Source organism: Eptatretus burgeri, chromosome 18, assembly GCF_056783735.1.
Source record: "Eptatretus burgeri isolate ZD-2024b chromosome 18, Ebu_testis_v1, whole genome shotgun sequence".
In the NCBI taxonomy this organism is placed as follows: Eukaryota; Metazoa; Chordata; class Myxini; order Myxiniformes; family Myxinidae; genus Eptatretus; species Eptatretus burgeri.
Window position 1 is genome coordinate 26,925,549 of NC_140978.1, and position 15,452 is coordinate 26,941,000.

The following is a 15,452-nucleotide window of genomic DNA, read 5'->3' on the forward strand; positions in this document are numbered from 1 at the left end:
AAATTGAGTCCAGAGTGTTTTATTTTATGACTTGTACCCTTGTCATTTTGTCGCCGTTTGTTGTGACACTTCCTCTGTGATTTTACTGACCTACCTTCACATGTTGAAAAAAAAAAGGAACGATCGTTCAGCTTGTGCAGCTATCGTTGTCATCTATTGTTGTTGTCTTCGTGTGCCCCAGCCATTATGATGTGATATTTAATTTTTGTGCAAGCAAGTGGAACAGCCACCATATTGTTTATGAAGGATGAGGTGCTTTGATGTTCATCATCGGGAACGCATCGTTTTCTGATCACGTTCTGTCTTGAAGCACAGCCAGTCTTCGAGGTAGTGACAATCCTGCTGAGCCTTGTCATCAGTTCCTTGATATTTTCAACTCGAAGCTCACTCAATTGTCCTGGACCATGAGTGGTATGGTCATGTTTATTTAACTGGATTCTAAAGGTTGTCCCAAAGCAGACTGAACGACATCATTGTGGTTAGTTCAGCCCTCTTCTCCCTTAAAGTTCAATCTGTAAAACCTTGCCCTCATCGTTTTACTTATTGAATTGCACCATGTTGGGTAAAGAATCAACAAACACCAACAGCCCATTCACCTTTTGATGAAAGCCCCTCACAGACATCACAACCACCCGTACATACCGACGCTACCAACCAGTACCCCAATATCCCCATTAATTTTTCCAGGTACCTATCTAATTCCAATTTAAACTTATCTACTGTTTCTGCTGCCGCTGCCTTTCCAGGGAGACCATTCCATGCATTGACTACTCTCTATATGAAAGACCCCTGCCTCACTTCCGTCTCTCCTCTAAGGCTGTGTCCCATGGTCCTGTCACTGTCCATTCTGCTGTAAAAATCCTTCCACATTTATTTTGTGGATACATTTTTTCTTTCTTTAACATTTATGTCATCGCTCCTCATAATCTCATCCTTTCAAATGAATGAAGTCCTGTCTCCTTCAATTGCTCTTCATAGCTTAGTCTAGCTAGCCTTGGAATCGATCCATTTGCTCTATGCTGTACCCTCTCCATAGCAGCGTTGTCCTTCTTCAGATGTGGTGACCAAAACTGCACACAATATTCTGGAAGAGGTCTCACAAAATTTCTGTATAGATGTAACACTACCTCTTTTGATTTATAATTTATCCCCCGATTAATACGACTTAAAATACGGCAATTATCAGGGATGCCTCTTCGTGGTGGTTGTACCCCCCCCCCCCCATCACAAGTCGGGGCCAAATTTTCCCCATTCATCCGTGCTGCCCGGATTTGTCAGGGCAGCACGGTCACTGTCAGTGTGCCGATCAGTCCCCATGGACCGGCCCTTTCCCTCCTGTCTCTGTCTCTTCTCCCTCTTTCTGTCTCTCTCTCTCTCCACTTTGTGAAGGCAGGGGTACACCATCCTGGATGTGGGGGATTTTTGGTCCCTCCTTGGAGATCGATTGGCTGTCTCGATGCTGCAAGCTTGTTCGAGAGAACTGTCTGGGGCAAAACAACAATTTAAAACTCTATTAGCTTTACCTATAGCTATCTGACAGTGCTTTCTGGTTACCCCTCCACGCCCCCACCCTTTGCCGATGTCTACTACCACCCGAAATCTACTATATCCACAACCAATATTTTACATTGTATTACAATCGTAACATCGGGTTAAAGATATTCATCATCCCAATATCTTCAATAGATCATTGGAGTCAGGACAAGTACCGGAGGATTGGAGAATAGCAAATGTAACACCATTACTTAAGGAAGGATCCAGAGAAGAATTGGAGAACTGGAGACCTGTTAGTTTCAATTCAGATGTGGGAAAGATGTTGGAGACATTAATTAAGGAATAGATAGGGAACCATTTTAATAATTTCAAGCTAATTAAAGATAGTCAGCACGGATTTACCAAAGGGAGATCATGTTTAACAAATGTATTGGAGTTCTATGAAGCAGTTTCTGATTGGGTAGACAACGGAAGTCCAGTGGATGGAGTGTATCGAGACTTTCAGAAAGCTTTTGATATGGTATCGCACAGAAGTCTGTTAGCTTAAGTTAAGGGCTTGTGGAGTTGCAAATTGGATTGGAAACTGGATTAGTGATGGGAAGCAAAGAGGGGCTGTGAGTGTGAGGATGTCCAGCTGCGTAGATGTAAGTAGTGGGGTACCTTAGGGATCAGTACTGGGACCATTATTATTCATCATTTACATCAACGATTTGAATAGTGAGGTTAAAAGTCAGAGAAGGGCAATAGGTTGGTGGGGGTGGGGGGGGGGGAGATTTTGGTCATCACATCTGAGGAAGGTCATAGCTGGCACTGAGAGGGTTCAGCGTAGAGCGACGAGATCGATTCCAAACGCAGCTCGAGACCAAGCTATGAGGTGCAGCTGAAAGAGATGGGACTTTTTACATTAGAAAGGAGAACATTGCAAGGTGATCTGTTAGCGATGTGTACAACAATAAAGTTGAGTTGGGTAGGTATCTGCAACTGCAAGCAGTGGATATTAGAGAGGGGGGGGGTATTCCCCATATCCCTTGTTTCTCCAAGTCTCCCTCTATTTTGTCCTTCAACCCAGCTTGCTGTTGGTGTATCCCCCCTCCCTCCCACCCCATCTTTATATTGTTCCCTTGTTCTGTTATGTCATCGATTTTGCATACAAAAAAATTGCTAACCTAGTTTATGGAAAAGCAGTCACGTGATGTGTAAAAATTTGAATTATTTCCTTTTTTGGTGGGGAGGGTGAGGGGAGGAGGTGAACTAATCTTAATGAACACATAAATTGGTGAGCATTGATAATAATTTATCCTGATGTGGACCTCTGTCTTTAGACTTGACTAGATGCCTAAGACAACGGGTTAGACTCTTGGAACCGAAGTAGGAATCACCAATTTGGAGTGTATCAGTAGTTTGAGTATCCGTGGTCGAAGGTTTCCATGCAACACTGACAAGGATAAACAAAATTAGAAGAATCACCCAAATGAAGGTCTGAATTACTCGCAGCCTGCGAGGTCCTCGTCAGTAGCTCGATGGAGTAATGCTTTCCCCTATGGGCTGGGGCCCCAGTGTCGCATATCTCTCGTGTAAACTGTGGCATCTAATGCTCTCAATATGATTGCAATCTCCCACAACAAGGTGGAAGCACAAAGCCTGTTGCTCCCACATCACAGAGAGTCAAGTGTTCTCTAAAGCTGTATTTTGTGTGCGTGGGGAGGGGGGGGAGTAAGTGGGAGTTTAACTAACTCTCCCTCAGTCTTGCTCCATCTGCTCTCTCTCAACCATCCGACCCTCTCCAGCTGCTCGAGGCTTTACTTCCACCTTTCTTTCACTTCACTGACCCTCGCCATTCTTTCAGTAACCCTTTGCTAGTTAAGCTCCCTAAATCCAGGCATTCTCTTCACCTCCACTCTTTTGTCACATTTCTGGAACCGCCTTCCAGAGACATATTTTTCGATGAATCGAGGCTCATGGCAGAGCGAGGCGATACAGGAGAAAAAGGCAACACAGAGAGAGAGAGAGCGGGGCAACATGCCCTGGTTAACGACTGGTTAAAAGAGTGCCTGGTTAACGACACAAAAACACAACACAAAAGTGCATGTGCAGGTATTCATCGAGACGCACAAATGCATTGCATGAACAAATCAACGTTGACAATTTTAAAGAGGACAACTCCGAGACAGTTATCCTGAACAAGCTTTTGAAAATAGTTTCTTTTTTAAGTCCGGTCAATCACACTCTCCCCTCCGAGGCTTCTTGCAGACGGTGTCACCATCTCATCGGTTACTCCATAACCCCATCCCTACCTGTGATCTTTCCTTCCCCATTAACCGCAGTTTAACCGAACCCTCTGACTTGCATGTTACTGTGTTTCCTCCCCTCCCCTCCTCTCTCTCTGATATATATTTTTTTCTGTTCATTGCTTCCCTCGGTTGCTGCACCCACTTGTGACTCCACTGCAGGGACGTTGCCTTTCCCTCCACCACCGTCCCCCCCCCTCGTCCCCTCCCCTCTCACCTCACTCTTCCATGAGTCTCGACCTTCTCGACAAAAGCAATACAGAGCAGAGAATGCAAGAGCACAAGTGACTAGAGGCTTAAGTTATCACACTACTGTATACAGTATATGTAATTTGAGAAGTGTTTGTTTGTTTGACTTGTATGCACTCCTGAACCACTGGATGGAATGAGTTGAAAACTGGCATTAGGGTTGTTGATTTTAGGTGGAAAAACAATTCATAGCCCCTGGGGTTCTGAATGGTGGGAGGACCCCAATTCTCTCTAGATGTAAATGTGTAGTGGAAGCCGTTATTACAAGTCTTGATCAAATATGCCATCGACATCGTAAAAGTGTGGTTGGTTGTGGACGGGTTCTTTGTTCGTCAATTTTTAAAAGACAGTTTCAGAAAGTATATCGTTTCACCGAGGGACTGACCTTCAGAATGGACTCGCTCAGGTTGTATGTGTTCAGACATCAAATGTCCTCGCAGAAGGGATCGGACTTGCAATAGACCATGAGACCCAAGCATGCAAACTTTGAGGTGGTTGGATTTTGGATTTTCTGCTATGGGTCTCAGTTTTGATGATTCTGGATTCCACAAACTACAAACTGTTTGTATTTTCGTGTTTTTTTTCAGGATGACAACGTTATTCTTACTTTTACTAGAAAGATGGCTCATAAGACCCCCTCGTGGATGAGAAAATGTTTATTATTTAAACGTTTTAATTGCCATCGAATGTAATTTAAAGCTCATAATTTTATTTTCAGCTTAATTTTCCGAAGCACTTGTTCAAGTCTGTAACGTTCACTTTTCATCCCTTTAAATGACAATATCAGTTTAAGTATGTTTGCCAAAACCCCTTATTGTTGGACCTGTACTGAAGACCTTCTCAAAAGGATTGAAGCACAGGTTTTTTTTTTCCACTTTGGTAGTGAAATGCTCGTTCTCCTTGAAGCTGTTTAGCCTGGGTTAAAATCCAGGCCCAGCTATAAACTGTCATCCTTTCTTTCAATGGCAGAATGATTCATCAATGTGTTCGCCATCCCTCGGATGGATGTTAAACTGGCGTCCCATCTGCCCGCATTTATTGGTGGATGTTAAAGACCCCACATTGTACTTTGTGAAGAGTACCAGGTGAGCTATCAGTGACCTAGCCAGCTGATTTGTCAAAGACTTGGGCAAAGCTTCCCCCGGTTAACCTCACAAGAATGTGGGAATAATTTCGCCATTCTGGACGGGTCCAGAAATGCTACCAGCATTTCTGGGACGGGTCGCCACTCCGACACATGCTACCAGCAAGCTGGCACTCATTTTGCCAACCTCGGAAGGATGACAGGCAGAGTTAACCCCACCTGGTATTAATTCAACAGCCAAGTGGGATTTGAACTCAGAACCCCAGGATTCCAAGCCCACCACCCGAACCATTAAGCCAACACCAGGCATGAATGATAATAATAATAATAACAATAATAATAATAGGTGAACCTTTTATGTTATATAACATACATTCTTAAGTTATTCCACTTTGTGCTGCTTTTTGTGACTTTATGGTATATAAGTGGAATAAAATACCTGTTTAGATGATCTGAGCACCATAATCCTGGATAAGGCAATGGACCGTGCGGTCGTAATGCGGACTAGTTGGACCACTCGTGATTTGACCTGTGGTTCTGGCACATTTAGCGCAGCTTCTCCACACGCGTGTGGTTTTCATCAAGGCGACCTCTGACCCTCTCACTCTCGCTTTCTTTCTCTTCATCTGATGAGCTGTTTAATGTACAATGTTAGCGTCTACCTTTTAATACCTTTTCCAACATTTAAATTAAACTGAGCAATAAGTAATTGCCCTTGCTGGGCCCAGAGTGCCTGCACAGCATGTGCATGATGAAAAACACTTGGGGCCTTGGATGGGAAGAGGGATTTCAGAGAGTTGTGAAGGGGAACCTGCATGAGATGCTGTCACATGAATATACATGAGCACACCAGAGGGAGAAGCGTGCCGACAGCAGACCATTCGCCAATTATTTCTGCATCTTTGACCTTTGCTTGACGACCTCTTGGGTGCCGGGGTATTGTGAGCCATTGCGAGTCGAGCAAACGGTGTTAACTGGTGAAACTTGCGTGCCTACTTGCTCCTGAATATTACCGTTGCTGGGACAACAACACCTTCAAAAGCCTTCAATTATCTTGTACAAGGAAGGAAAGATGCCTTTAAATGTAATTCTCATCTTGTCTGCACCGTGTCTCCACCCTGACATGAACAATGTCAAAGCAAGTATTTTTACCCAAGACTAGAACACGCACAACATAGTCGATCAGTTTTACAAGAATTGGATCAATATTAAGAGGAAGGAAGAGCAGATGGGTGCAGATGGTTCTGTGAGTGGACATGTAAGAGGTTGGGTGTGAGTGTATGGGTGTGTATGTATGTGTGTGTGTCTCTCTGTCTCTGTCTCTATCTGTGTTGTGTTGTAGTTACCGTTCCACATGTTTCATTCCTTTTGACCCTCTAATCCACATCCTCTCCTCAATCTTACTCATATGTGCTCCTCACCACCCCTACTCCACACCCCTCATCTCATTTAATTAATAATTCAGAAAAAGCATTCTCTAAAGTTTGACAAAACAACAATAGTGTGATTAGGAAATTGAGAGCAGATTTCATGACCTGACAGTTTTTGGGTTTTTTAACAACTAAATATTGGGAGGAAAGGTGGGGGTGGGGGAGGCGGTGGGGTGGGGTGGGGGAGGCAGTGGAAGTGGTTTAAGGGGAGTGGACAAACATAAAAAGGATTGGAGGAATATGATAAAAATAGGACAACTGGAAATGTAGCTTATCTGGGCCATAGCCTAATGTTGTCACCCAAATTTGGGAGCATTCTGACTGATGGGTCTGGAGAAGAGTTTTAAAGGAATTGATGCAATTTTTCCCAAAAGTTGACTCGGTCTGCCATTTTGACACACTTCCGGTCACGTGATCGGAATGTCTTCTGTAATTTCATTAACACCCCAAACCTGGCCTAATGTTGCAATCCAAATTTGGCTGCATTCTGACTGGTGGGTCTGGAGAAGAATTTTTTTTTTCAAGAAATTTACTAAGTCGGCCATTTTGACCAACTTGAAGTCATGTGACCAGACCAGACCTGACCTGACCGGAACGAGCTTTGCAATCCCTACTAAGACCTGCTGGCCCAGTTACTTTGAGCGGCTGTTCCAGGCTGATCCACCAGCTTTTGAGTTGGACGTCAGGGGTGTTGCTCTCCCCATTGCTGATCCTCCAAACAACTGTGGTCCACCTTCGTTTGTGGAAACACGGGCTGCAGTGAACCGGTTGAAATGTGGCGAAGCTACTGGGATCTGTGGCATCCATGCTGAACTTCTCAAGGCTGGTGGAAGTGCTGTAGTCATGTCATTGCACGCAGTTCTGTGCTCTGCCGAGAACATAGGCATCATCCCAACTGACTGGAAGAGGGGTCTTGTTGTCCCACTCTGGAAAGGGATGGGTGATCGCCAAGACTGCAACAACTACCGAGGGGCGACGCTGCTCTCAGTTCTGGGTAAGGTCTTTGCTCAGATAATTCTTGAAAGGGTTCAACACCATCTGCTTGAGCACCAGTTCCCAGAGCAGTCAGGTTTTACACCAAAGAGGTCAATAATTGACCGTATCCTTGCTCTTCGGGTCCTCACTGAACGCATACGAGAGTTTCGGCAGGGGCTGCTTGCAGCTTATGTTGATCTCTGCAAAGCATTCGATTCGGTGAATCAGGATGCCCCCTGGAGGATTCTTGGTCTTCGTGGGGTGCCACTAAAACTGATCAATGTGATGTCTGAACTATAGTCTGGTACGAAGAGTTCTGTGGGATGTGGTGATACAATCTCCGACTTATTCCCAGTTGTTACTGGAGTTCATAAGGGGTGTGTACTGGCCCCCACACTTTTCAGCTCTTATATGGACTGGATTCTGGGGAGGATGTCGGAGAGATCAAGCTGCGGTGCATAGTTTGGGAATGTCAAGATCTCTGACCTTGATTTCGTAGATGATGGTCATCCTTGCGGAGACTCTGGTTATCCTTTTGGGGTCCCTCCGCCCATCCATTGGGACCATACTCTGTGCAGAGCATTGGTGCTGCCTCAGCAGTCTCCTTGGCTATTGGGCACAATCCTGGATGGGTCGCCATTCCAACACAGGATACCAGCAAGCTGGCACTCATTTTGCCAATCTCGGAAAGGTGACAGGCAGTATAAACCCCACCTGGTATTAATTCAACAGCCGAGTGGGATCCCAAGCCCACCACCCTAACCATTAAGCCAAGACCAGGCATTTTGGGGACCCTCAAGGAGCTGAATGAGAATTCGGAGCCGCTGGGATTATGGGTTTCCTGGGTCAAAACTAAGATCCAGGCTTTCAATGACATCTTGGATGCTGATATCTTGTCTGTGTCTGTTTGTGGTGAGGATGTTGAGGTCACAGAGAGATTCCCTCGCTTTGGCAGTGATGTTCATGTCTCTGCTTGCTGTGAACCAGAAGTCAATGGACGTCTGGGTCGGGCCTGGGGAGTCGTGGATTCACTGGATCATGGGGTGTGGTGCTGTCGGTACAGGTGCAGGAGGACGAAAGTCCGAGTCTTCAGTTCCTTGGTGCTTCTTGTCTTGCTCTATGGATGCGAGACTTGGACTCTGACCAGGGATCTGAGACGGAGACTTTATTCCTTTGGTACCAGGTCTCTTCAGAGAATCCTTGGCTCTTGCTGGTTAGAGTTTGTGTCCAATGAGTGGTTGCTGAGAGAGCGACTCAAATGCGATTTGTTATCTGCATAGTCCGTGAGCACCAGATGCGGCTGTATGGACATGTGGCTCGTTTTCCTGACGCTGATCCTGCTCACCAGATTCTCTCAGCGAGGGAGCCTCGTGAGTGGAGGAGGCCAATTGGTCGATCACACGCCTCGTGGTTGCAGCAAGTTGATCAACATCTTAAGGAGATGGGGATCGGCCAGGTATCTGCCAAGTGGGTAGCCAGACGGAGGCCTGTGGAGTACCAGCGGGAAGTGGATGTAGCGAAGCGCTGCTCCAGCGCATGCTCCCATACCTGACATAACCTGAACCTTGGGGATAGGATATGAATGACTTAGGGTATAATTGGTCATTTAAAATAAACCTTCAAGACCTGAAAGAATTTCATCAGTCTTGTAAATAAAAATATTATCCACTTGGTGGGGAGAATGAGCTATGTGGAAGCATTGTTAGCTCCAACAAATAAAATAATTTAATGAGGCGAAAATCAATAACAGCTTAACTGTAGTTTATATAATGAAAAGAGACCTGACTGGAATGAGCTTTGCAATCCGTTACCAGTTACGAGCAGGACGTTGCTGCCAAATTTTAGCAGGATCGGCCCAGCGGTTTGGCCGGAGAAGTCAAAATAGGAGACGGTCAGACGGCAGTGTGCCATGACAATACCATATCTGGAATTTAAATTCCAGAAAAGCTAAAGATGAGGAACAGAACGTGAAAGAGTCAGCGTGTGTTGAAGAGAATCATGGATGTGCGTGGGTGAGTGCAGAAGCTTCCATAATCAAGGACGAGACAAAGGGCACAGGGAGACAATTCCATAATTTGGAGAATAAGGGGACAAATGAATGAATGCAGGTGGGCATCCAGCCTGGACTTTGGTAGAGTGAGCATTTGAGGGTTTCTCGAGGAACGCATGCAACCTGGGATGCCTAGGCGAGGGCAGAGGTTGGAGAGGGCAGGATGAGCAAGGCCAGATGTAAGCTTGTATAACATGGAAAGCCCACCAACTTTCCTCCCCAAAGTCCTTGGGAATCTGTCTCCTGTCTTGAAATTCCATTGGTGTCGAAGGCCTTGTTTTGACCACTTCAAGAGGAGTAAAGTGCGAAGTTGGATCAGGATCCTAGAGTGGGGAGCCATACTCAATAAAGCTCGGTGGATATCAGAGCAGCTCAGGAATGCCGTAGCTCTATGGAGGCGACTGGCCGACGATGCCAGTTTGGTGATATTGTCGTGTGCAGCCAGTTAACACCGACCTGGACGCGGATTAGCCGGATTATTTTATTTGGAGGCGAACAGCCGAGATCCTTGGAGATTATGGCGTACGTGGGATGGAAGGCGGCGGAGTACATGCCACAACGGAAGCACACGGGTTTATACTCAAACCCATAACAAATAGAGAAACACAAGTAAATTTAACAAATGAGGGTTAATAAACATAAATCAACGAGTAATAACGGAAATAAATCAACACATGACAATGAAAATAAATCAAGGTGTGAGGTTATGAAACGTGAGGTGAACTAAAACCTAATTTGAGACGTCCCCACTGAGTCACAAAAACAGACAAGGGAACAGATAAAATAAAATAAAATCCTCCCTTCGCTGTGTGTCCAGAGATGACCTTTTAGGAGTCCGGCGATCCTCGAAACCGCTTCGCCGCTGCGCAGGAAGACACACCCAAAATGGCACCAAGTCGTTCTCTGTGGTCCTCTCTCCTCTCGCTCCTCTCTCAGCACCAGGCCCGCTCACAGCAAAGGGCGCCGCCTTTCTCCTTGAACATACAATGGGACAATTGCTGAGGCTCCGAGATAAGGTCAAGAGATGCGCTCTTCTTCTCTTCTCTTCTCAGAAACGTACAAACTTCACGACCCAGCCAATGGCTAGTATCTTATTTCAGTATGTGAACGAATTCACACCAGCACGAACAACGAGAATCATGCTGCTTTCTTGACTGTGTCGAGGAGAATCCAGAGAGGTCCTATCTATTTTGACCGCCATCTCCACACTATCATATATTATGACTATCATATATCCACACTATCATATATCCACACTATCCCTCTTATATTATGACACACCGACCAATCATCAGCCTCAGGGGCGTGGCCTGCCGGTACGGAGCCGGGAAGGCGGGGTTTTCGCCTGCTTGGAAACATTTGGCTCTGTTGTTATTGTTGTTGTTGTTGTTGGAAGAACGTGGTTCCTTTTTATAGCCGGATTTGTAAATGCAAAAACGTAGGAAAATGTCAGAGGGGCAATCACATACTGGGAGAAATAGCCTTAAACCCTACCTAGTTAATACAGCACCCCCCCCCCTCCAGCTCATAGTTTTCCCAACTCAATTTACATCGAGATGTCTCCTTCCCATCCACGGACCATGCTATACTCTACACTCCTATCTTCACTCTTATATGAAATTCCTCCATCTACCCCACAAACATAACAGTATTATCCTTCCATGAAAGGTCGTGGCAGAAAGTGAATGCAAGGAGTTACAGGAACTGCGTCTCTTAAAATGGCTGTCCAGAGATGTTCATTGGATAGTTTGATTGCAGAACCTTGTGGAAAGACAGTGTGACTTGCCCACGTTGAACATCATGTTCCAAGTAGCTGAGCAGCAGCTTATCTTGATCAGGTCTGACAAAATGGATTCATTAGCAACCGGCCTTTCACAAGTGATTTGTCATTCTACATGGGATGCATGGATTGGCAAAATGGTCAAGTTGGTTCTCAAGAAAATCGGAAAGATCATTGATCAATATAAACCGAGAATAATGTCGGTCATATGGCACTGTCTTGTGCATCCCCAGCCTGAAGGGAAAGTGCATGGGAAAGGACACAACCAAGGGCCTACCCACTGCTTCTGCCCACACCATTTTTGGCAACCCTCAACTCTGATTCTGCAACTGGCACGGACGGCATCAGTGCATGTCTTAAAAACCTGCTCTGCCACTCTTGCACATCCTCTCTCTTCTTGCTTTCTTCATCCTATTTTTGGCCTGAGCTCATCTTCCATCTGCTTGGAAATCAGTGAACATCACTTCATGATTTAAACATGGCAAAAAACGCATCCTCTCAACTACAACCCTGACAAATTACAAATTCCTGCCCTAACCTTAGTCGAACGTCTGGCCTGGCCGTCTGATTTGTCAAAGACTTGGGCCGAGATCCCCCCCATTCCTCCTCCCAGGCCAAACCCACATGAACATGGGAATAATTGTGGCCATTAAAGAAGAAATGGAATACCGTGTTGCAATCGCCCCAGGATACTTTGCACATCACGAACTAACCTTTGGAATAATGTTATTTTTCTGCTGCAGTTTTGACAAAATTAACCTTGTGGGAGCTTCAAGATGAAAGGGAAACTGGGTTTGTGACATCGGGTAGGCCCCACAAGCTTGAAAAAGCCGATGATCAATGGATAAACCCATCACCTGCTGGGTAAACCCATCACCTGCTGGATAAACCCATCACCTGCTGGCTTTTCTTCCAATGACAATACGGATCATCACCAGCAATATGTCAATTTAAGTGCACTCGTTAAGTGGAAGGGGCATTCCTGAAATTGAAGAGATATTTCATTTTGATCTTGCCAATTGACCTTGAGTGATAGATGGGCCACCGGGTGGTCTTAACTTCGTGTTCTAAATATCAACATTCGTCCTATTTTGCATTCCCATCTGAATTTGCTCGTGATGCTGGGCCACCAGGTTCAAATCCTATATTTATTTGTACACATCATCGACTGGTGCCCTTGCAATTCGATTCAAACTAGAACGGCACTCGGGAGAGCGCATACCTCCGCCAGGCTGAACAGTTTCCGTTTTGTTTCCCACTGATTGGCCGGGTCTGAATCCGGATCTGAACCAAAATCGAATCGGCTTGTTCTTGTCACCGAACCAAATCATCCACCAAGTTTTGTCATAACTCGTCGACAACTAATCTGTATATCATGCTGTTTATCGTTTTTGACCCTATCTCGTAATCACGAAGAATCGCTTGAACATTAAAAAAAAAATAATTCCCATATCCGGATCCGGGATCTTCACCAAAATCAAAACATTTCTTACTTGTCGCACATCCATCCTGTCCACCAAGTTTCATCCGAACACGTGCATAACTTTTTGAGCCATCCTGCTCACAGCCAAAACAGACAGACAGACAAACACGGGTGAAATCACAATGTCCATCCACCTTCGGTGGCAGAGGTAATTACACTGATATGTACTAACGGGTATCCTACATGTGATTGATATACAAACTCCTCTAAGAGCGCAAGCTCAATGTTATAACATTGTCTCGAAATTGACCAGTCTACTAAATATGGTTCCAATGACCTGACTGTAGGTGGAACATTGTCTCGAAATTGACCAGTCTACTAAATATGGTTCCAATGACCTGACTGTAGGTGGACAAAGACACCGTACGGATATATTCCTTATGAAGAAGGAAACGGTTCAGGATTCTTCATGCCTGTTGTTGTAAGTTTGTAGAAGAGTGAGAGTTTAAGAAAGTTCTTCATTAGTTTACAAGGGCTTCATTATTATTGATTGTCCATGTACAAAATTGAGGCTCCTGAAAGCGTGAGGTGAAAGAGGGTAAAACGGTCATGTTGTGACAATTCGGCATTGGGGGTTGTGGGGCTTTGTATGATTACACCAAGCAAGGGAAAGAGCTAACAGTTCAAGTGAGAGGGGAGAGGAGTAAACCTGCTCGTAAAAGGGTTCAGTGACATCGTATTAAAGGAGGTAGAATATGAATATATATATATATATATATATATATATATATATATATATATATATATATATATATATATATATTTAGATATATATCGGTCGGAATGGGTGATTACATGAGATGGTGGTCACTTGCTCGGGAGTTAGGACGTGCATTTCATGCGAGGTTGTTGTTTACACAGGTATTGTCTGTTTCTGGATACCATCTTGTAAATTTGATTTTGATTTGGGTCAGTCGTGGATGGTGGAGACCACAAAGGAGATGACGTTTATCCTTTCTTATCGCAACGCGTCATTGGAAAGACGCGAGACTTTCATGTCCTCCTTCCCGGAGAATCGTAAAAGCGGAATTAATATTGCGAACACATACGTTGGGAAATCTGGCAGTACACCATGTTACCTGGAGATGCACTTAGAAAATTAGATGCTTGGATGAAAGATCCAGTAGCTTTGTACACGGGTAAGGTTTGTTGATGGCTGGGACAAATTGAAATTATTTGAGTTTCCTTTAAAAAAAAAAAAAAAAGTTGTTGTCATTATGGAATACATTAAAGAAAGTCTGGACATGTTGGACATGCAGGTATCAGGAAGTAATTGCTTTCACTTCTGGTCGGAGGAATATGTACATTTTCGATATTTGGTTGCTTTCTTTTGTCATTATTATAATTTCTTATTGTGATCTAGTTGTTACAGCAGGTTCCAACACCCACTCATTTTCCCGTCCCTTCCCTTTCTGCCACTCATCCACTCGTGTGTGGCATCCTTGCCTCCCCATTCCCCTTTAATCTTCTGTCACGTGTGACCCTGCTGCTCTCTGTCATTCAACTCTTGAGCGAGCCTAGTTTTCTGCATAAAATAAATAATATGTACCATGGTGCCGTCTGTCAGTGATGTGACGGGAACCTGATCTGCAGAGCTGCGGTAATCACAGCTTCACCTGTCGTGAGCAATCAAAACCGGGCTGCTTTTGGGCATCCAGTGAGTGCCATTGATACGGAGAAAGGCCATTGTTCTTAAAAATAGAACAATAACAACCACTGTGACAAGCCAGTGCGTCCTCGGAGCTCTGCACTCGACTCGTTTTCTAATATCGTGTCCAACCACGTGCCTCGCTTGATCCTAAAAGGTTGTGCACCTTATTGTTTCCACTTTAATCCAAGTGAATTGCTGCCTACTCTTTCTACATTATCGTTTCCACTTTGAGTCGACTCGTGTGCAAGTTATTTTGAGAATCGTCGGCTTTCTCCTTTTGGAGAACGTACACGATGCTGAATGCCTGAATGTGCTGAATACGAAGGACATTGTTGTCTCTTTTTTTTTTTTTTTTTTCTTCTTTTCTGTTTTTCGTCACCCTTAGGTCCAAAGCCAGCCACCTTGACCACGAAGCCAACACCAGGCTATCAAATGCATGTATGAAGGGAACAAAATGAAAGGAACGCAGGAAAGTGGGAATAAATGAAATGATTTGATTCTGATTTTATTTTGATTTCCCTTGGTTCGGTCTGTCATTCACATCACCAGCTCGCTGTGAGCTTTGAGCGGCACTCCAATGATGATGCGACACTGACAGCCTTGCTTCAAGGTTGGTTAAAATGTCAGCCAGATATCCATGCCAGGTGTTATAGTGAGACAGCATGGATGAGTGGAAGCCTTTGTTAGGCCTCAGTCTGCTGATGGTTAACGTGATCTGATATGTTTTGCCAAAAGGGCCCTCAAACCTAAACATCTCCTGTTACCTGTGATAGCCACCCTCGCTGGACAAACGCAACCGGATTCCTGCCTAATGCATCCATGTCCTATTATCAGGCCTCTGCCTTGCTAGACCAATTTGCAAGGCACTTAACAGCAACAACAAAAACAAGCATGTTTCATGTGGAAGAAATGGCCACTGGTGAGAAACCCGTGAGATGCACACTTTGGTGCATCCAAAGGCTTTATTT

The 15,452-nt window shown here is 44.8% G+C and overlaps 1 protein-coding gene across 8 annotated transcripts in view; it reads left to right on the forward strand.

The window, feature by feature from the left end:
* Window positions 1-15,452, forward strand: part of CACNA2D2 (calcium voltage-gated channel auxiliary subunit alpha2delta 2) — a 206,011-nt gene that overhangs the window by 44,177 nt on the left and 146,382 nt on the right. The window contains exon 1 of one of the 8 annotated variants that reach the window (XM_085864361.1): window positions 4,494-4,522. The exons of 6 other annotated variants lie outside the window; for them this stretch is intronic. In XM_085864361.1, the coding sequence (XP_085720487.1) occupies window positions 4,509-4,522 (14 nt within the window). In that variant the 5' untranslated portion in view covers window positions 4,494-4,508. Of the gene's footprint in view, window positions 1-4,493; window positions 4,523-13,623; window positions 13,695-15,452 lie in introns of those variants that run through there. One more of the 8 variants, XM_085864360.1, reaches the window with a different exon arrangement.